The sequence below is a fragment of the Zea mays genome, chromosome 8 (genome assembly GCF_902167145.1).
Source record: "Zea mays cultivar B73 chromosome 8, Zm-B73-REFERENCE-NAM-5.0, whole genome shotgun sequence".
Lineage (NCBI taxonomy): Eukaryota > Viridiplantae > Streptophyta > Magnoliopsida > Poales > Poaceae > Zea > Zea mays.
This window is the reverse complement of record NC_050103.1, coordinates 128953659-128976311: the sequence shown is the minus strand read 5'-3', so window position 1 is coordinate 128976311 and position 22653 is coordinate 128953659. Positions and strand designations below refer to the sequence as shown.

At 44.2% G+C, this 22653-nt stretch overlaps 1 protein-coding gene and 1 non-coding gene across 2 annotated transcripts; both read right to left on the bottom strand.

Moving 5' to 3' along the window:
• Positions 1-576: 576 nt before the first annotated feature.
• LOC118473213 (serine/threonine-protein phosphatase 7 long form homolog) lies at positions 577-14867 on the bottom strand. Its single transcript, XM_035961983.1, has 4 exons — positions 14830-14867; positions 14529-14737; positions 14315-14446; positions 577-688 (listed from the first exon to the last, which is right to left on the bottom strand). Exons 1-4 carry the CDS (start codon positions 14830-14832, stop codon positions 577-579), a joined length of 456 nt encoding a protein of 151 aa, XP_035817876.1. The 5' UTR covers positions 14833-14867.
• A 3558-nt stretch (positions 14868-18425) lies between these two features.
• On the bottom strand, positions 18426-18499 carry TRNAR-UCG (transfer RNA arginine (anticodon UCG)). Its single transcript has one exon. It is a non-coding gene; the product is annotated as a tRNA-Arg (tRNA).
• Positions 18500-22653: the final 4154 nt, after the last annotated feature.

The following is a 22653-nucleotide window of genomic DNA, read 5'->3' as shown; positions in this document are numbered from 1 at the left end:
GGTTGTGCAACGGCTGGGACAAGAGAGGCCTTCACGCACCAGGATGAGTAGCGTCGACCTTCCAATCGCATCTAGGGCTCTCTCCATTGAATTCCATCGAGCCCTGGCTGTCAGGCATGAATGAGGATGGGAGGGAGGCCTTCCATCCATCCTCACGGCTATGCTTCTTGGGAGGCGGCGTTCAGAGGGCGGCGGCGCGGTGCAGTTCAGAGAGGTCGCGTGGAGGAATGAAAAAGTTCGGCAGGTTGTGCGTACGTGGAAAAGAATATATGACCGCTCGTTTCGAGTCCAAGATCTGAGAGTGACGAGGTTGGGCCCAAAAATATTTGATGACATTTTTTTTTGTAAAATAGGGTTCTACTGGAGTACTTATTATATTAGAGAGTCCTATTTTTTTAAGATATATCTTCTTTTGAGACTACGACGGATCTACCACTATACAAAAGGACGTTTGAGATTTTTTAAGTGTTAATTAGCTAGTGCACTAATACTCCCTTCCATCTCCTTTGATCTCAAAGGGGATGAGTTTCTAAATAGCCCGTAGTGTCGGTCTGATATTGGGTTCGGCATTTTCCGCTACCAGTATTGCTTTCGAAGCAGGGTCGTACCTGAGCGGGTGCCGAGGGTGCGGACCCATCGGATCTCTGGCCACTGTACGCTAGCACTTTTCCTATTAAATCTATCTTTCCTAGATATAAATACGCAACGAGCGATACGATATCGATCAGTCTCGTTTAGATTGTTAAACTAATGTCTCAATTACTTATCGAATATTCCATCCTGATAGTCGCCTAGAGGGGGGTGAATAGGGCGAAACTGAAATTTACAAATATAAACACAACTACAAGCCGGGTTAGCGTTAGAAATATAAACGAGTCCGCAAGAGAGGGTGCAAAACAAATCTCAAGCAAATAAGGAGTGTGACACAAGGATTTGTTTTACCGAGGTTTGGTTCTCGCAAACCTACTCCCCGTTGAGGTGGTCACAAAGACCGGGTCTCTTTCAACCCTTTCCCTCTCTCAAACGGTCTTTCCGACCGAGTGAGCTTCTCTTCTCAAATCAAAGTCGGGAACAAAACTTCCCCGCAAGGGCCACCACACAATTGGTGCCTCTTGCCTTGATTACAGTGGAGTTTTGATCACAAGAACAAGTGAGAAAGAAAAGAAGCAATCCAAGCGCAAGAGCTCAAAAGAACACGGCAAATCTCTCTCGTTAATCACTAAAGCCTTGTGTGGAGTTGGAGAGGATTTGATCTCTTTGGTGTGTCTAGAATTGAATGCCTAGCTCTTGTAAGTGGTTGAGAAGTGGAAAACTTGGATGCTATGAATGGTGGGTGGTTGGGGGTATTTATAGCCCCAACCACCAAACTAGCCGTTTGGTGTGGCTGACTGTCGTATGGTGCACCGGACAGTCCGGTGTACACCGGACATGTCCGGTGCGCCAGCCACGTCACCAAAGCCGTTGGGTTCCGACCGTTGGAGCTCTGACTTCTGGGCCTGCCTCGATGTCCGGTGGCGCACCGGACATGTACTGTAGAGTGTCCGGTGCGCCACTACGCGTGTGCCTGACTTCTACGCGCTCTGGCGCGCATTAAATGTCGTTGCAGGTGACCGTTGGCGCGAAGTAGCCGTTGCCCCGCAGTTACACCGGACAGTCCGGTGTACACCGGACATGTCCGGTGAATTATAGCGGAGCAGCCGTTGCAAATTCCCGAAGCTGCCAAGTTCCAGAGCCGCGTCCTCTTGGAGCACCGGACAGTCCGGTGAATTATAGCGCACCGGCTTCTGAAAATTCCCGAGGCTGAGGAGTTCTGCGCGAAGTCCCCTGGTGCACCGGACACTGTCCGGTGCGCCACCGGACAGTCCGGTGCGCCAGACCAGGGAGCCTTTCGGGATGCCTTTAGCTCTCTATTTTGAACCCAACATTGGTCTTTTTAATTGGCTTGTTGTGAACCTTTGACACCTGTATAACTTATACACTAGAGCAAACTAGTTAGTCCAATTTATTTGTGTTCGGCAATTCAACCACCAAAATCATTTAGGAACTAGGTGTAAGCCTAATTCCCTTTCAATCTCCCCCTTTTTGGTGATTGATGCCAACACAAACCAAAGCAAATATATAAGTGCATAATTGAACTAGTTTGCATAATGTAAGTGCAAAGGTTGCTTGGAATTGAGCCAATATTAATACTTACAAGATACGCATGGATTGTTTCTTCATTTTAACATTTTGGACCATGCTTGCACCACATGTTTTGTTTTTGCAAACTCTTTTGTAAATCCTTTTCAAAGTTCTTTTGCGAATAGTCAAAGGTAAATGAATATGATTTTACGAAGCTTTTTCAAGATTTGAAATTTTCTCCCCCTTTTTCAAATGCTTTTCCTTTGACTAAACAAAACTCTCCCTAAATGAGATCCTCCTCTTAGTGTTCAAGAGGGCTTTGATATAATTTTTGAAATACTACTTTCTCCCCCTTTTGAACACAATAAGATACCAATTTGAAATTTACAAATTGAAAAATCTCCAAATTGAAAATTAGGTGGTGGTGCGGTCCTTTTGCTTTGGGCTCATACTCTCTCCCCCTTTGGCATGAATCGCCAAAAACGGAGTCATTAGAGCCCTTTGAATTACTCTTTCCTCCTTTGGTCATAAATAAATGAGTTAAGATTATACCAAAGACGAAGTCCTTTTGCTCTCTCCCCCAAAGATGGAGAGTGGCACGGAGTGACGGCGAAGGATGAGTTACGGAGTGGAAGCCTTTGTCTTCGCCGAAGACTCCAATTCCCTTTCAATACACCTATGACTTGGTTTGAAATAGACTTGAAAAACACATTAGTCATATCATATGAAAGAGACATGATCAAAGGTATACAAATGAGCTATGTGTGCAAGTTAGCAAAAGAAATTGCGCGAATCAAGAATATTGAGCTCATGCCTAAGTTTGTTAAAAGTTTATTCATCAAGAGGCTTGGTAAAGATATCGGCTAATTGATCTTTAGTGTTAATGTAAGAAATCTCGATATCTCCCTTTTGTTGGTGATCCCTAAGAAAATGATACTGAATGGCTATGTGTTTAGTGCGGCTATGCTCGACGGGATTATCCGCCATCTTGATTGCACTCTCATTATCACATAGCAAAGGGACTTTGGTTAATTTGTAACCGTAGCCTCGCAGGGTTTGCCTCATCCAAAGAAATTGCGCGCAACAATGGCCTGCGGCAATGTACTCGGCTTCGGCGGTAGAAAGAGCTACGGAATTTTGCTTCTTTGAAGCCCAAGACACCAAGGATCTTCCCAAGAACTGGCAAGTCCCCGATGTGCTCTTTCTATTGATTTTGCACCCCGCCCAATCGGCATCTGAATAACCAATCAAATCGAATGTGGATCCCCTAGGATACCAAAGCCCAAACTTAGGAGTATAAGCCAAATATCTCAAGATTCGTTTTACGGCCGTAAGGTGAGCTTCCTTAGGGTCGGCTTGGAATCTTGCACACATGCATACGGAAAGCATAATATCCGGTCGAGATGCACATAAATAGAGTAAAGAACCTATCATCGACCGGTATACCTTTTGATCCACGGACTTACCTCCCGTGTCGAGGTCGAGATGCCCATTAGTTCCCATGGGTGTCTTGATGGGCTTGGCATCCTTCATCCCAAACTTGTTTAGAATGTCTTGAGTATACTTCGTTTGGCTAATGAAGGTGCCCTCTTGGAGTTGCTTCACTTGAAATCCTAAGAAGTACTTCAACTCCCCCATCATAGACATCTCGAACTTTTGTGTCATGATCCTACTAAATTCTTCACATGTAGACTCGTTAGTAGACCCAAATATAATATCATCAACATAAATTTGGCATACGAACAAGTCATTTTCAAGAGTTTTAGTAAATAAAGTAGGATCAGCCTTTCCGACTTTGAATCCATTAGTGATAAGAAAATCCCTAAGGCATTCATACCATGCTCTTGGGGCTTGCTTGAGCCCATAAAGTGCCTTAGAGAGTTTATAAACATGGTTAGGGTACTCACTATCTTCAAAGCCGGGAGGTTGCTCAACATAGACCTCTTCCTTGATTGGTCCATTGAGGAAGGCACTTTTCACGTCCATTTGATAAAGCTTAAAGCCATGGTAAGTAGCATAGGCCAATAAAATGTGAATTGACTCAAGCCTAGCTACGGGTGCATAGGTTTCACCGAAATCCAAACCTTCGACTTGGGAGTATCCTTTGGCCACAAGTCGAGCTTTGTTCCTTGTCACCACACCATGCTCATCTTGCTTGTTGCGGAAGACCCATTTGGTTCCTACAACATTTTGATTAGGACGTGGAACTAAATGTCATACCTCATTCCTAGTGAAGTTGTTGAGCTCCTCTTGCATCGCCACCACCCAATCCGAATCTTGGAGTGCTTCCTCTACCTTGTGTGGCTCAATAGAGGAAACAAAAGAGTAATGCTCACAAAAATGTGCAACACGAGATCTAGTAGTTACCCCCTTATGAATGTCGCCGAGGATGGTGTCGACGGGGTGATCTCGTTGGATTGCTTGGTGGACTCTTGGGTGTGGCGGCTTTTGTTCCTCATCCTCCTTGTCTTCCTCATTTGCATATCCCCCTTGATCATTGCCATCATCTTGAGGTGGCTCATTTGCTTGATCTTCTACTTCATCAACTTGAGCTTCATCCTCATTTTGAGTCGGTGGAGATGCTTGCGTGGAGGAGGACGGTTGATCTTGTGCATTTGGAGGCTCTTCGGATTCCTTAGGAAACACATCCCCAATGGACATGTTCCTTAGCGCGATGCACGGAGCCTCTTCATTACCTATCTCATCAAGATCAACTTGCTCTACTTGAGAGCCGTTAGTCTCATCAAACACAACGTCACAAGAAACTTCAACTTGTCCAGTGGACTTGTTAAAGACTCTATATGCCCTTGTGTTTGAATCATATCCTAGTAAAAAGCCTTCTACAGTCTTAAGAGCAAATTTAGATTTTCTACCTCTTTTAACAAGAATAAAACATTTGCTACCAAAGACTCTAAAATATGAAATATTGGGCTTTTTACCGGTTAGGAGTTCATAAGATGTCTTCTTGAGGATTCGGTGTAGATATAACCGGTTGATGGCGTAGCAGGCGGTGTTGACTGCCTCGGCCCAAAACCGATCCGAAGTCTTGTACTCATCAAGCATGGTCCTTGCCATGTCCAATAGAGTTCGATTCTTCCTCTCCACTACACCATTTTGTTGTGGCGTGTAGGGAGAAGAGAACTCATGCTTGATGCCCTCCTCCTCAAGGAAGCCTTCGATTTGAGAGTTCTTGAACTCCGTCCCGTTGTCGCTTCTAATTTTCTTGATCCTTAAGCCGAACTCGTTTTGAGCTCGTCTCAAGAATCCCTTTAAGGTTTCTTGGGTTTGATATTTTTCCTGCAAAAAGAACACCCAAGTGAAGCGAGAATAATCATCCACAATTACTAGACAGTACTTACTCCCGCCGATGCTTATGTAAGCAATCGGGCCGAATAGATCCATGTGGAGTAGCTCAAGCGGTCTGTCGGTCGTCATGATGTTCTTGTGTGGATGATGGGCACCAACTTGCTTCCCTGCTTGGCATGCGCTACAAATCCTGTCTTTCTCAAAATGAACATTTGTTAATCCTAAAATGTGCTCTCCCTTTAGAAGCTTATGAAGATTCTTCATCCCAACATGGGCTAGTCGGCGGTGCCAGAGCCAACCCATGTTAGTCTTAGCAATTAAGCAAGTGTCGAGTTCAGCTCTATCAAAATCTACCAAGTATAGCTGACCCTCTAACACTCCCTTAAATGCTATTGAATCATCACTTCTTCTAAAGACAGTGACACCTACATCAGTAAATAGACAGTTGTAGCCCATTTGACATAATTGCGAAACGGAAAGCAAATTGTAATCTAGAGAATCTACAAGAAAAACATTGGAAATGGAATGGTCAGGGGATATAACAATTTTACCCAAACCTTTGACCAAACCTTGATTTCCATCCCCGAATGTGATAGCTCGTTGGGGATCTTGATTTTTCTCATATGAGGAGAACATCTTCTTCTCCCCTGTCATGTGGTTTGTGCACCCGCTGTCGATTATCCAACTTGAGCCCCCGGATGCATAAACCTACAAAACAGGTTTAGTTCTTGACTTTAGGTACCCAAACGGTTTTGGGTCCTTTGGCATTAGAAACAAGAACTTTGGGAACCCAAACACAAGTTTTGGAGCTCTTGTGTTTGCCCCCAACATACTTGGCAACGATCTTGCCGGATTTGTTAGTCAAAACATATGATGTATCAAAGGTTTTAAATGAAAAGCTATGTTCATTTGATGCACTAGGAGTTTTCTTCCTAGGCAACTTAGCACGGGTTGGTTGCCTAGAGCTAGATGTCTCACCCTTATACATGAAAGCATGATTAGGGCCAGAGTGAGACTTCCTAGAATGAATTCTCCTAATTTTGTCCTCGGGATAACCGGCAGGGTATAAAATGTAACCCTCGTTATCCTGAAGCATGGGAGCCTTGCCCTTAACAAAGTTGGACAATTTATTTGGAGGGGCATTAAGTTTGACATTGCCTCCCTGTTGGAAGCCAATGCCATCCTTGATGCCAGGGCGTCTCCCACTATAGAGCATACTTCTAGCAAATTTAAAATTTTCATTTTCTAAGTTATGCTCGGCAATTTTAGCATCTAATTTTGCTATATGATCATTTTGTTGTTTAATTAAAGCCATGTGATCATGTATAGCATCAATGTTAACATCTCTACATCTAGTACAAATGGTAGTGTGCTCAACGGTAGATGTAGAGGGTTTGCAAGATTTTAATTCTACAACCTTAGCATGTAACATATCATTCTTAGTTCTAAGGTCGGAAATAGTAGTATTGCAAACATCAAATTCTACAGCCTTAGCAAGCAATTTTTCATTTTCATTTCTAAGGCTAGCAAGTGAAATATTCAAATCTTTAATCCTAGCAAGTAAATCATTATTATTATCTCTAGGATTGGAAGTTGAAACATTACAAACATGAGAATCAACCTTAGCTAACAAATTAGCATTCTCATTTCTAAGGTTGTCTATAGTCTCATGGCAAGTGCTTAGCTCACTAGACAATTTTTCACATTTTTCTACTTCTAGAGCATAAGAATTTTTAACCTTGACATGCTTCTTATTTTCTTTAATAAGGAAGTCCTCTTGGGTGTCCAAGAGATCATCCTTTTCATGAATGGCACTAATCAGTTCATTAAGTTTCTCTTTTTGTTGCATGTTGAGGTTGGCAAAAAGAGAGCGCAAGTTATCTTCCTCATCACTAACATTTTCATCACTAGAGGATTCATATCTCGTGGAGGATTTAGATTTAACCTTCTTCTTTTTGCCGTCCTTTGCCATGAGGCACTTGTGGCCGACGTTGGGGAAGAGAAGTCCTTTGGTGACGACGATGTTGGCGGCGTCCTCGTCGTCGGAGGAGTCGCTAGAGCTTTCGTCGGAGTCCCACTCTCGACAAACATGGGCATCACCGCCCTTCTTCTTGTAGTATCTCTTCTTCTCCCTTCTTCTCCCCTTCTTGTCATCGCCCCTGTCACTGTCACTAGAAATAGGACATTTAGCTATAAAGTGACCGGGCTTACCACACTTGTAGCAAACCTTCTTGGAGCGGGGCTTGTAATCCTTCCCCCTCCTTTGCTTGAGGATTTGCCGAAAGCTTTTGATGACAAGTGTCATCTCCTCGTTGTCGAGCTTTGAGGCGTCGATTGGTTGTCTACTCGATGTAGACTCCTCCTTCTTCTCCTCCGTCGCCTTAAATGCGACCGGTTGCGCCGCGGATGTGGAGGGATCATCTAGCTCGTTGATCTTCTTCGAGCCCTTGATCATATACTCAAAGCTCACAAAATTCCCGATTACTTCCTCGGGAGTCATTAGTGTATATCTTGGGTTGCCACAAATTAATTGAACTTGAGTAGGGTTAAGGAAAATAAGAGATCTTAGAATAACCTTAACCACCTCGTGGTCATCCCACTTTTTGCTCCCGAGGTTGCGTACTTGGTTCACCAAGGTTTTGAGCCGGTTGTACATGTCTTGTGGCTCCTCCCCTTGGTGAAGACGGAAGCGTCCGAGCTCCCCCTCGATCGTTTCCCGCTTGGTGATCTTGGTGAGTTCATCACCCTCGTGCGCGGTCTTGAGTAAGTCCCAAATCTCCTTTGCACTCTTCAACCCTTGCACCTTGTTATATTCCTCTCTACTTAGAGAGGCAAGAAGTATGGTTGTGGCTTGGGAGTTGAAGTGCTCGATTTGGGCCACTTCATCCACATCATAGTCGTCATCCCCTACGGATGGTACCTGTGCACCAAACTCAACAACATCCCATATACTTTTGTGGAGTGAGGTTAGATGAAATCGCATTAAATCACTCCACCTAGCATAATCTTCACCATCAAATGTTGGTGGTTTGCCTAATGGGACGGAAAGTAAAGGTGTATGTTTAGAAATGCGAGGGTAGCGTAGGGGAATCTTACTATACTTCTTGCGCTCTTGGCGCTTAGAAGTGACGGACGCCGCGTCGGAGCCGGAGGTGGATGTTGATGACGAATCGGTCTCGTAGTAGACCACTTTCCTCATCCTCTTTTTCTTGTCCCCACTCCGATGCGGCTTGTGAGAAGAGGATTTCTCCTTCTTCTCTTTGTGTGAAGAGGATTTCTTCTCCTTCCCTTTGGAGGAGTCTTTCTTCTCCTTCCTCTTGTTGCGGGACTCTTCCGATGAAGTCTTCCCGTGGCTTGTAGTGGGCTTTTTGCCGGTCTCCATCTCCTTCTTGGCGTGATCTCCCGACATCACTTTGAGCGGTTAGGCTCTAATGAAGTACCAGGTTCTGATACCAATTTATAGTCACCTAGAGGGGGGGTGAATAGGGCGAAACTGAAATTTACAAATATAAACACAACTACAAGCCGGGTTAGCGTTAGAAATATAAACGAGTCCGCAAGAGAGGGTGCAAAACAAATCTCAAGCAAATAAGGAGTGTGACACAAGGATTTGTTTTACCGAGGTTCGGTTCTCGCAAACCTACTCCCCGTTGAGGTGGTCACAAAGACCGGGTCTCTTTCAACCCTTTCCCTCTCTCAAACGGTCCTTCCGATCGAGTGAGCTTCTCTTCTCAAATCAAAGCCGGGAACAAAACTTCCCCGCAAGGGCCACCACACAATTGGTGCCTCTTGCCTTGATTACAATGGAGTTTTGATCACAAGAACAAGTGAGAAAGAAAAGAAGCAATCCAAGCGCAAGAGCTCAAAAGAACAAGGCAAATCTCTCTCGCTAATCACTAAAGCCTTGTGTGGAGTTGGAGAGGATTTGATCTCTTTGGTGTGTCTAGAATTGAATGCCTAGCTCTTGTAAGTGGTTGAGAAGTGGAAAACTTGGATGCTATGAATGGTGGGTGGTTGGGGGTATTTATAGCCCCAACCACCAAACTAGCCGTTTGGTGGGGCTGACTGTCGTATGGTGCACCGGACAGTCCGGTGTACACCGGACATGTCCGATGCGCCAGCCACGTCACCAAAGCCGTTGGGTTCCGACCGTTGGAGCTCTGACTTCTGGGCCTGCCTCGATGTCCGGTGGCGCACCGGACATGTACTGTAGAGTGTCTGGTGCGCCACTACGCGCATGCCTGACTTCTGCGCGCTCTGGCGCGCATTAAATGCCGTTGCAGGTGACCGTTGGCGCGAAGTAGTCGTTGCCCCGCAGTTACACCGGACAGTCCGGTGTACACCGGACATGTCCGGTGAATTATAGCGGAGCAGCCGTTGCAAATTCCCGAAGCTGCCAAGTTCCAGAGCCGCGTCCTCTTGGAGCACCGGACATTGTCTGGTGTACACCGGACAGTCCGGTGAATTATAGCGCGCCGGCTTCTGAAAATTCCCGAGGCTGAGGAGTTCTGCGCGAAGTCCCCTGGTGCACCGGACACTGTCCGGTGCGCCACCGGACAGTCCGGTGCGCCAGACCAGGGAGTCTTTCGGGATGCCTTTAGCTCTCTATTTTGAACCCAACATTGGTCTTTTTAATTGGCTTGTTGTGAACCTTTGACACCTGTGTAACTTATACACTAGAGCAAACTAGTTAGTCCAATTTATTTGTGTTGGGCAATTCAACCACCAAAATCATTTAGGAACTAGGTGTAAGCCTAATTCCCTTTCACATCCATTTCAAAATAGTATTTGTTTTAGCTCTTGATTTTTATGTTTATATTCAACTAGATGATGTTGAATCCACTAAAGAAGCAAAACGAATTCTATTTTGATATAGAGAGCGTATTATTTACTATATATATGATGGTTGCATCGGTAGAGAGAAGCTTTTTAAAATTGAAATATTTTTGTGAACTATTTATGGTCAACAATAACTCAAGAGATGTTAAAATGGCTTGACGATTTTGTATATCGAAAAAAAGTTGTTGGATGAGATTGATCTCAATGATATAAGCGATGACTTTGTATCACAAAATACGAGAAGATATTTTTAATGATACCAGATAACAAGTAAGTGTTTTTGGCTATATTTTGCATTTGTTATTTTATAAAAATCAAAACAATGCATAATAATTTTATATGTTAAATATTTGATACTATATATATATATTTATATATATATATAATTATATATATATAATTATATATATTTATGTGTAGATAGGCCCTCGATATCGGATTTGGCACTGTGCCCCTAAAAAGTCAGAACGGCCTTGTTTCGAAGTAAGCAGTTTGAGATTATTTTTTAAAAAAAGTAACAAAGTTTGAAGTGCCGGTGCGCGTCGAGGCCCACCAACGAAATTCCTGTAAACAGCAGACAGATTAGCCGAATTTTTTGTATTTTAGCCCCTAAACAGAAGTAAAATCACGTTTAGACCTAAAAAAATTTTAAATGCAGTTTTGGACCCTTAGCTCGGCGCCATAGCCTGTGGCGCCGAGCTAACACAGCTCGGCGCCACAGCCTATGGCGCCGAGCTGTGACGTGGCCGCAACGGCTAGTTCCGTCTAGGGCTGACCTGGCTCTGACGTGGCGGCGGCGCGCCCTCATAGCTCGGCGCCACAGATCTTGGCGCCGAGCTACGAATTCCTATAAAAACGCCCGCGCGGCTGGCCGAGAGCAGCTCATTTCGTCCCATTTCCAAACTTCGTCAAAATTTCCTGGATTCAAAGATTTGAGTTGGTTCACTTCGTAGACCAAGGTATGATTTCCAACTGATTCGTTTTGTATATTAGGTTGTTAGTTTAATAATTTGTATACACCTATTATATTATCATTTCGATTATTAGTTTGTGTAAACTTATTATAAAGCATAATAGGTACAAGTGATAATTATAATCGTTTATTAGATGAAAGACATGTACCGAGAGGCGTTGTGGCAGAAGAGAGGTCGTCCTCGGGAGTTATATCCGGACGTATCTAGTAAGGATGCTCCTGTTCCTCCTGAACTCCCCGTGCCTAACTGTGACTATGGCAGACTGGCTTGGGTACATCAATCACAACATCCAGACACGGTTGCTCGCTGCTACTACCTTTGTGGCACTTTGGACGTACGTAGCTTATGACTTGTCACTTAACTTTGTTCGCATTCATTATTTTGTAGATATGTAATAGTGCATCTTTCCATTATTTTAGGGACATCAGAAGTGTTTCTTTTTCCAGTGGATCGATGGTCCTGATAAATTTGACCCTCGATATCTTCTTTTCGTTAATTGGTTGAGTGGAAAGACCAGTCATGAGCGTTTTAAGTGTTGGGTACCTCCTCCACCGAATCCTCCACCAATGACGGATGCGGAGAAGGAGGTAGCAACAGAAAGACGGCTGGACTCACCGCCTCGATGCGATTGTGGAGACCGTGCTGTCATCGACGAAGACTATGACAAGCAGTTCTGTTGTCCGAACATTGATTATGTGAGCCCATTGATACGCTAAATGTATGAACTAGTTTTTATTTACAAAAAATTACTAATTTTTTCTCCTGCAGCCATACGGGTGGCGTAAGTGTCGTTTCAGAGAGTGGTTGTATGGTCCTTTGTCCCATTGGCCAGAGCCAGAGGTAAAGGAAAAGAGATACATGGGGTGGGCGGCAGAAGAGGTCAAATTTGATCCAGTACTCTGCAAATGTGGTATTGAAGCTAAGTATGGATTAGTTCCTTCGGAGCTTGGTGTTGGATATTTTTGTGGACATATGGTCGATTACGATGAGGTTGGTATTTTTTTTGCACCAGATGTAATGTTATAGCGGTACTTACTATTTTTTTGTAGGAGACGAGGAAATGCAGTTGGGAGAGTTACGACGACAAAGGAGAGGTGATGCGCACAATAGAGTCCAAGAGAATAATGGGACAGAAGATGCGTTGTGGATCTCGGCTCGTCGATTCGTACATTAACGATCGCATACGCGACATGCGTAGGGAAGCAAAATCTGCCTTTTATGATAGCCCGAAGCGTGCAGAGTATAGGAGGTTGAAGGCGGCAGATGAGAAGAGAGCACAGGATGTAAGGGAATGGGAAGCGGCTCAAGCCGAGAAACAGATGTTGGATAATCTTGCTGATCGCCTCAAGGGAAGTAAGTGAGATAAATGATATTATAATTATGTTAGTACAATTTATTTATCCTGACTTTGCTAACTTAATTTTCTCATTATATTTGCAGAGATTGGAAGCGGCGTAAACTATTTGGCCGATGAGGCGCATGCGAGATATGTTCAGGATAAAATGGCAACGATGGAGGAGGAGGACGACGACACATCTAGATTGAGTGAGCTTATCGCCCTCGCAGAGGCAGGATTACATGAAGAAGAGTAGGACGACACGTCAAGGTTGAGTGAGCTCATCGCACTAGCTGAGGCAGGATTACGTGCTCAAGAGGAAGAGGATGAGTTTATGTCACAGGCCGCCGCAGAGGTAGAGGCAGCTTATTACAAGAAGAAGTCTGATGAGGCTGAGGCTGAGGACGAGCTATTCTCCCAAGCTGCAGATGAAGCAGAAGCCAATTATTACAAAAGAACTGGTGACAAGTGTGATGCAGGACAATGCAGCAAGTGGAATGATGTTGTTGTTGAGGATTGCGCGACGGATGACTCCGAAGATGAGTTACTCATAGATTGTGATTCAGACTGAAGAATTGTAGCCTAATATGTAGTATTTACGTATCAAAAATAATTTAGAACTCTAAAGATGCGTTACTTATTGCTTATTATGTTTTTTACAGTTCACAAAATTTTTTTGCAAGAGTTCCCCTTGTTTTATTAACAACCACAGTTCAAATAATCACATATTATAAGACATATAAGCATTTCAACATATAATACATCACAAAATAACATCGAATATAAAAACATCCACAGAACATAGTTCTTCATACAATGTCCACAAACAAAGTCCAAAATACAAGTTCCACAACACATAGTCCAAAACACATAACATAGTTCATATTACAACGTCTCCAGCATAAGTCCAAATCACACAGTCCATATCACAAAAGTATTCATTTCCTCCTAGTCTTACCCTTGCCCTTGGCCCCAAGAGCGTCGGTGCCTGGAGTGTAAGGGTCTCGTGGACGCCTTCTACGTGGTGTCAGCTGTGATGGCTGAGTTGTAGGAGCATCCTGCAACTGAGACGGTCCAATCTCCACCTGACCTGCGGCGCCAGCGCCAGCGTCGTCGTCGTCGTCATCGTCCTCGTCGTCCTGGGCCACGTTCTCAAACGTGTCCCGCGTCGATCGCGACGAGCTGAGTCCTGCTGTAGATGGTCCAACTGCACAAATGGGAGGCTGAACGTCCTGCTGCATACGAGGCACAGGCAGCTGCACGTCAACGCCCGCTAGAGACCGGCATCCACACCGAGCCGCTGCTCGACGAAGACGACGTGATACCCTCTGTAATCGAAATGTTAGTTAAAGACATATGTTACAACATACAAATAAACAAGTTTTCTGTTAGACATTGATACTCACTGATAGTAACGATAGCGTAGTAGTATCTGAAGTTCTCTGTGAGATACGCTCGAGTTCAACAACAGATACGAGCATAGAGTTTCCCTATCACAAGTTAAGACATTAGGATGCTCAAAACTAGACATATCCAATTGAATTGAAATCTCTAATTTAGTAAAGAAATAGTTACCACTCTATCAAGGATTGGAGCAACCTCAATTTGGGACCCGTGCCGAGCAGCTATGTCGAAAGCTGTGTCTTCGTCGTCTGACGATTCTTGCTCGGCGTAGTCTGCAGCTGTCCACTGTCCCTTCAACTTGCACCTAGTCACACCAGAATACCAAATCAAATACCTCCGGAAGTTGTAGTTTGTGTGCGCCTGGTCATTCTCATAGTTCAGATCCCCCTGCTGGTCCCATTCATCGATGTAATCACGATGGTGCGTCTCGAAGTCTGTGACCTTCTTCTGTCTCTGTCTGTCGAACCTGCAAAAGTTAGAACCATATATTAGCGACTACCTGATATTCCAATTATTAGTTAAAATAACAAGTGCATGTAGTAACTCACTTATGAAGTTCTATTGAAGTCGAGAATGGCTCCACCGGAAACTCCTGGCGCAATCCGAACTGTCGAGCAACTCTGTGGGGCAAGTGGTACTCAACAGCATAAAAACAGATGAGGGGACACCTCATGAGGTACAGGTTCTCGTCTATTGAGCACATGCTGCTCAACTGTATGCTGGCGAAATATGGATCAAGATACGGTTGCCAAGTCACCTGCAAAAGTTTTAGAAAGCCCATGTAAGCACGCTGGTGTCGTGTGATAAAAGTAGAAAGGACATGTAAAAAGAAAAAAGGAGACAACTCACCATCGAAGGAGTAAGTGCGTCGAGCTCGTTTGAGTACTCCACGTAAGCACGCTGGTGTCGTGCGAATGGCTCCTCGACCTGGTCCCAGCGGTAAGCAGCCGTGGGCTTAAGCCGATGTCCGGCTACCACGAACCACTCACGAGGAGGAAACTCTCTGGGTCGCCCGACGGGTATGTGTGCCCACATCCACAGCTGTAGTAGGTAGACACATCCACCTAAGCTGGCGGTCCTCGACGAACGACGACAAGCCTCGCAAAGTTGCCTGTACAGGAAGGCCAACACTGCTGAAGCCCAGCTGTAACCTCCGGTCGTGTCCCAGTCAGTCAGGCAGGGCAGAAACATCCATGACGCGCTGTCGCCTGTCGTGTCTGGAAAAAGAACTGAACCAAAGAGATGGAGAATCCAAGCTCGACAATGGTATCCAACCGTCTGCTCATCTGCACCAGGTGGACACTGCCCAAAGCTCTGCCTAAGCCAGGTCAGTGGGACTCCGGTGTTGTGGCTACCTCGTAGCTCATCCGGAAGCAGTCTCCCAAGAAAGGCCTCCACCCTCTGCCTCCAACCGCCTGGTGATGCCTGACCGGTCACTGGACGACCCATAATGCTGAGACCAAGAATCTTCTGGCAATCTTCAAGCGTCACGGTCATCTCACCGCAGGGAAGGTGGAAAGTGTGAGTCTCTGGCCGCCACCTATTGGAAGACAAAAGAATACAAAATCATTAGTATGCAAAGTAGATTTGATAATTGTAAATATTAAACAACTAGAGAAGTCTTTACCTGTCGACCAGAGCCGTCAACGCCGCTGGGTTGAAAGTGGGCAGCCCACGGCGGACCTGGTACGATAAGACGTCCAAGCCAGCCCTCTGTAGGAGAGGAGTGTACCTCTCATCGTACCTCATCTCCTCCAGAAACCGGTCGTGGGTCCGGACCCGCAGAACGGGCAACACCTAGCAATCAAAAGAATTTTCATTAGTCAAATATAGGTCGCATATATTAATTCAAATATAGGTCGCAAATATAGCAAACAAAATATTACCTCTCCCTCTGCGGTGAGACGGCCCCTGTGGTGCTCGTCGTAGTGAGGGTCCAGCAAGTGGAACTGCGCCATCCTGCAAATTAAGATATCAACATATTACAATACAAGTTGTGTACAAAGTGTAACAAAAACATCGACATATTACAATAAAATTTGTGTATAAAAAATATATCACACCTGACTAAGTGTCCAAATGCATGTACGTGAGTTGTGGCCAAGTCTACCGCATTTTCCGCATTCATTCTGCTCTGGGTCCACGAGAAAGGGGGACGCTCGTCCTCTCCTACTGCGACCGGAAACCTGATCCATAACCATGTTGCACCGACTCCTTTTCCTACTACCACGTTTGTCCCATCGATGCGCTGGATCAGCAACGTATACCGGACCGGTGTACGTTGGCCATTGTGACTCATCAAGAAATGGCTCAAAACGAGGGCTCCAGGTACGTCCAAGCCAACCTTAATCTCAATGCTGTCGGCGTTATCCGGAGCCTCTAGCAGTTCACCGTCACGTCCTTCAGCATACGCACGGGTGGAATGACTTAAACTGCTAAATTCATGTACTGCAGGGTCTCGCTCCGGACACAAAGGTCTTATGAGTTCAATTTCTTGCTCGGTCATTTCTTGAACCGGACGGTCATCATCAGAATCTACGGCCCGTGCAGCCTCATATGGCTCCTCCTCATCCTCAATCTGAACATCAACACTATTGGATGCCCTGCATATGTTGTCCATATTATATGACACAGGCACATCAATCTGAACATCAGCATTATCGATATGTGGAGATCCTGCATCGGGTCGGAGCAAGAAAAACCACATTAAAAAGTCTAATCAAACGAAATAATGGTGGATACGAACAATGTGTCGAAGACACTTACTAGGATGATCGTGAACTGGATCCTGGGTCAATGAGATCTCTTGGGGGGTACCACCGCATTAGAAGCCCCACAAACGCCGGGAATAGGACGAGAAATCCCATACTCGTGCGGACCCGATTGAACATCGGGCACAACAACGACTCCTTCATGAAGCTCTACCAAAGGAGCTTCAATACGAGATGCATTTGGCATTTGTGGAGACAACCCGACTGGACCTCCGCAATGACTAACAGGTAACTTTTGAACAACCACATCCAAACATGGTGGAACCATCGTCTTCACAATTCTTAAATATATCACCCAATCATCTTCTGAGGTAATGGAGATCAACCGTCGGACAACTGTTCCATATGTAATATGGGACAACAAACCCTGAATTGATATTCTAGGGTCGTTTATGTCGCAACTAATCTCCTCACAAGCTCGAGCCAAAAGCTGGTCAAAAGTTGGTCTTTCAACGAACAACATGGTCACGATCTTCATACCATCAAAAGTAACACTCCCATAAGCATCTATCTCCACCCTTCCTCCATGGTATAGTGTTACTAGGCTGTCCATCTATTACAAAAATGGATTACTAACTCAATAATGGCTATATACTTAAGCCTACTAACTTTCTAAGTAATAAATATATATTAACTAATAACTATATAGTAAATATTAAATGAACACATCAAACGAAATTACATAATCTATAAATAATGTACGAAAACATTGTATACCTGAGAACGCGTACGAGTCCAGCTAACGGTGGAGAAGGTCAAGTCGGACGAACACCTACGTACAAAAAAACCTATTGTCAGTAAAAAATTTGGCAGCACCTCCCCTGTAAAGTGATGTTTATAGAACCTGCGAATAAACGACAACACGATGGTTGCCAACACAGAAAACATGTAATATCAATGCGCTAAACAAAATGATAACTATATAAACACTAAGAATTTACTAAACACTAACAATATGCTAACAATTTACTAAACACGAACAAGAGCTAACAATTTACTAAACAATAAAAAAATACCTAACAATAGCTAACAATTTACTAACTAATACCTAACAATAGGTAACAATTTACTAACTAAGTAAATACTTAACAATAGCTAACAATATAGTAACTAAAAAATAAAAAAATACCTAGCGGCGCAGGCGCTCCGGGGCGGTCGCCGGGGCGGGGAGGTGGCGCGGCGGCGAGGGAGGTGGCCGGGAAGGGGAGGGAGCTCGGCGGCGAGGGAGGTGGCCGGGACGGGGAGGGAGCTCGGCGGCGATGGAGGTGGCCGAGACGGGGAGGGAGCTCGGCGGCGGGCGGCGAGCTCGGCGGGCGGCGGGCCGTGCGTTCTCGCCGAGCGCTGGCGGCGGCGGCGGTGGTATGCGCGGCGGCGGGCATAGGAAACGGCGGGCGTAGGAAACGGTCGAGCGAAACAGAGAACAAACGAAGAGGAAAGGGGGTTTCGGTTAAGTTTCCTAGCTCGGCGCCAAGATCTGTGGCGCCGAGCTAGGTGTGCCACGCGGGCTGCCACGTCATGAAGCTCGGCGCCACAGCCTATGGCGCCGAGCTAAGGGTCCAAAACTGCATTTAAAATTTTTTTAGGTCTAAACGTGATTTTACTTCTGTTTAGGGGCTAAAATACAAAAAATTCGGACAGATTAGCCACACAAAAGGATTAAAAATAAAACAAAAACGACCACAGTGGGAGTCGAACCCACGACCTTCTGATCCGAAGTCAGACGCGCTAATCCACTGCGCTATGCGGTCATTAGTGCTTAAATCGAAGCGCCTTGTGTATTTAATAATTCGTAATTTCAGTCTGATTTTGGGTTCGGCACTTTCTGCTTCTAGTATTGCTTTCGAAGTAAGCAGTTTGAGATTTTTATAAAAAGGGTAACAAAGTTTGAAGTGCTTAATTCGAAACGCCAAAATAAAAGATAGGTACAGCTAAAAGCAAATGTTCTGCGTCCACGTCTTCACGCCACTCCACTGGTGCCAAAACAAACCTCGAGACAAAATTGAACCAAGCAAAAGGTTAACTGAAAACTCGATTTGAATCCTAACAATTCAGCTGAATAAAATATTGGACGTCCTGTCCGTCCGAGAGGAGGATTTCTTTTTATGTTTTTTATAATCTTTTGTGGTTCTCAATATTGGATTTAGCACTGGCACCGAACTGTTAGCCACGCTGCCAAACGTGTGCTTCTGTTGAAACCAGCACTTGCGTCTGCCTAAACACCAATACAAACATCAGCGCGACGTCTGGCTGTCAGCTGGACAAACACCTCGATACCCACTATTATAAGTTGTTCTAGCTTTACCCTAAATCAAAATTTTATATATAAAAAACAGAAACATTTACAAATTCAACTAGATACATTCGATAAACCATAATGTAATATATTTGACAGTGCATTTATTTTATATTGTGTATGTTAAGTATATTTTTATAAATTTAGTTCATAATTAGAGCCAAAACACATTATAAACTAATACGAAGGAAGTACTTAGTGCTCGTTTGCTTGTCACCCCAGGCGGATCTCAGTGATTCGAGTCGTTTGGGAAGAGATTTTGACTGGCCAGGCACCTTCCTGGTAGTGCACCATCCAAACAAGCCTTACTAATTCTTATTGTTCTAAATTATAGGCAGTATTATAAACCTATTGCTTTGCCCATTCTAAATTTTATATCTATAGCTTCTATTAGTTCATATTGTTCTAGATTTTAGTGTTTGACTATCAACATAATCATTTAGACTAATGGGTTGCTAGTGTTTTTGTTTAGTTCAAAGGATGTAGCGTTGAAGGCAGTGAGCCAATTAAGGAGATCACCACCTCAAAGCAAGATATTAGACGACTCATTGAAGACATTATGAAGATCATGCACGAGTCTAAGACACAAGACAAAAAAGCCCAAACGAAAAAAACACGAAAACATAAAAAAACATTGTACAAAGGAGCACCAGACGTGTCTAGTGGTGCACCGAATAGGACATCGAATATATGTGTTATGCATGTGCTAAAGAATAGGGTGAAGATAAACTGCTTCGTATGTTTATGTGTGTACCGGACATGTACACTGAATGGCTGAAAGTAATCTGGGGTACTTAAGGATCTTGATGTCACGTAGAGGGGGGGATAAATATGCAATTAAAACTTTTCAACCGAAATGAACTCAACTTATTTGACTTGATCGATTGCAATGGAATAGTGTTCTTATCCACAAAGTACATACACTTCACAAACTCAAATAACAAATATATGATATGAAGTCCAAATAAGTAAATAAAGCAAGGGCCAAGACAAACAATTTTACCTCGTGGTTCAGCAAAGTCTCAAATGCTTCCCTACTCCATGTTAGAGTTAACCAACTGGCTTAGAGTCTATTTCAACTCCTTCATCCCTTTGCTCATGTTTATCACCTATTGTAATAAACTGAGACTTCCAATGTTGCTTTACAACAATCTTGAGGCTTTCCACACCTCGGAAGCTCTCCGACGAATCCCTAAAGCAAATGGTTGTAGCCCACAAACTTTTCTCAAGGTTGCTTAGCTCTTCTAAGCACTTGTTCTAGCTCTCTTATCTCTTTCTAGCTCTTACAACAACACACAAGCTCTTTTGCTCACTCCTTTACTCTCTACTAGGGAAGGCACAACAGAAAAAGAGGAGGGAGAGCGGATAGGGGAGAGGGAGAGGTTGCTAGGCCTTATGAAACTCTCTGAAAAGTTCCGGGGACGTGATGGACAGGAATGAAGTCACCGCTTTTTAAGAAACAAGGCAGAATGGGGGAGCGGGCACCGGGCCGCGGGAGGACGGAGAAGTCGTTGGGTCTGGGTTGACGCAACAGGACATGCACATTGGCATGCCGCTTGTGCGGTTGTGCCCACCAGCGTGGGGAGACCGGGAGACGTGTTTTTTTACGAAAACTGTGCAGTCACACCCACATAAACCAAAACTAGGAGAACACAGTTGCACACGTCTCGACACCAGCATCGGGTAGAAGGCGTGGGCAGCATAGAGTTCTCTTTACTATCAGTGGCTGGCTTTTTTCGTCGTAGCCATGCGTCGACACATATCCTAAGTCATCTCATTGAGTGCATCCACACATTATAAAGTCATCTCATTGGCTTCAACTCAACCTCCAACTTTCTTCTTTTCATCATCCTTTTTCTTCTAGTTGGCACTTGGAACCTCAAACTCCAAATCTGATCGATTCTCTTATTCCATTGAGTCCAATATGATGCTATGGTCATCAAGAACATATCCAAACATTGGAATGACCCAAAATCCAATTCCTTATTGATTTCTCATTTTTGGCTTCTTCTATCAAAGTCTACACACCAGGTGAGCCCTTCTAGATTCTATTTTTGACACCTTCGGGTTTCTCTAGTCTTCCATGGGCGGACGGTCCGTGACTGAGGGCCGAATGGCCCGAGCTTGGTCCCGGACGGTGCTCTCCTCTCCTTCGGACAATCCATAGTAGAAATGTGAGTTTTGCATAGTTTCTGTCCGAGGCTCACTGAGGTGTCGCGGACGGTCCGCTGGAAGGGCCCGAACTGTCCGCGCACAGGTGAATTCTCCAAAAAACTTCTACTGTTCGGAATAATCTACGGTATTCTGAACAGTCGACTTAGAATCAAGATGATTGGACTTATGCACCTGAGAATCAATCAACTAGGCAAACTAGTTAGTCAATTAGATTGTGATAGAGAAAATGGTAAAGGCCATTTCCCTTTTAGATTCTCCTCGCCCACCGCGGTATACGTGGCGGCTGTCTTCTCAACCTTCTCTCCTTTGGCCTTAGCTACCTTCGAAATTTCCACTTTTGACGCCAGGTTGACAGGATGCTTTCTCTTCTTAAGGCTATCTATAGCAGCTTACTCATCACCATCTTCTAAACTCCCACCATCTTCTAAACTCCACTATATAAACAGTACAGTCTGTCATGCAAAATAGTGATTTACATGATCATATACATAATATGTTGGTCATAGCATGTTTGGCTTTCTTTTTCAAAATGTTTACTTCACGTTTTCTTTTCAATCCACCTTTATCATTTTTCTCCAGATTAAGGTAATCAGGATACTTTAATCTTTAAAAATATAATTACATCTATACCTCTATATAAAGCATCAGTTCAAACTTTACAACAGCCACCCAAGCAAATACATCAAACCTTCTCACCTTTGAAACCAAGGAACGAGATTAGTATAAATTTCTCTTACTCACTCAAATACAACAGCCCAACTTATTTGGATCATCCAACGCACAGGAAGCTGCAACCGAGAAATCGTGGCAGCCAGACCACGATTCATATCTGATTCCCTGATTACTGAATAGTTTCAGTAGCCCCATGCAGAAGTAACCCATACTTTTTCAGCTTGCCATCTCTATCGGTTTCTTCTTTGAAATAAACATGTCTGGTGCGCTTAGAGCCTCTACACAACCTTTAAAATTTCTAGCTGATCCACGCATTACAGCCTGTGAAGTAGCCTTTGATGTCGATTATTTGTAAAACTGACTTCAACAGTTCGAAGATCCATGCTTCCATCTGCGCCTGAATTTTATCAAACAACTTGTGCATTACAGAATGACCAAATTGCGCGTTGGATCGAGCTCACTGAAAATACCCATTTTTTACAATCTCTCGCTGGTCGAACACGTTGTAGCCGTACCAGAGATGCGCTAACATTTGCTAAAAGAACGCAGCTTTACTGCTACAGAGTTACGAGAGCAGTGAAGTAGGTTGTGCTGCAATCATGTCGCGATGTGATGAACGTAGTAGCGTGAAAGTTTAATACTCTCTCGATTTCAAATATATACCACTTTATAACAGCACCAGTTTAAACTTGTAAAACACATCCAACTAATTCACCAGTTTAAATAGGCTGAATAGATACAAAACGAGGAGCACAGCCAGCC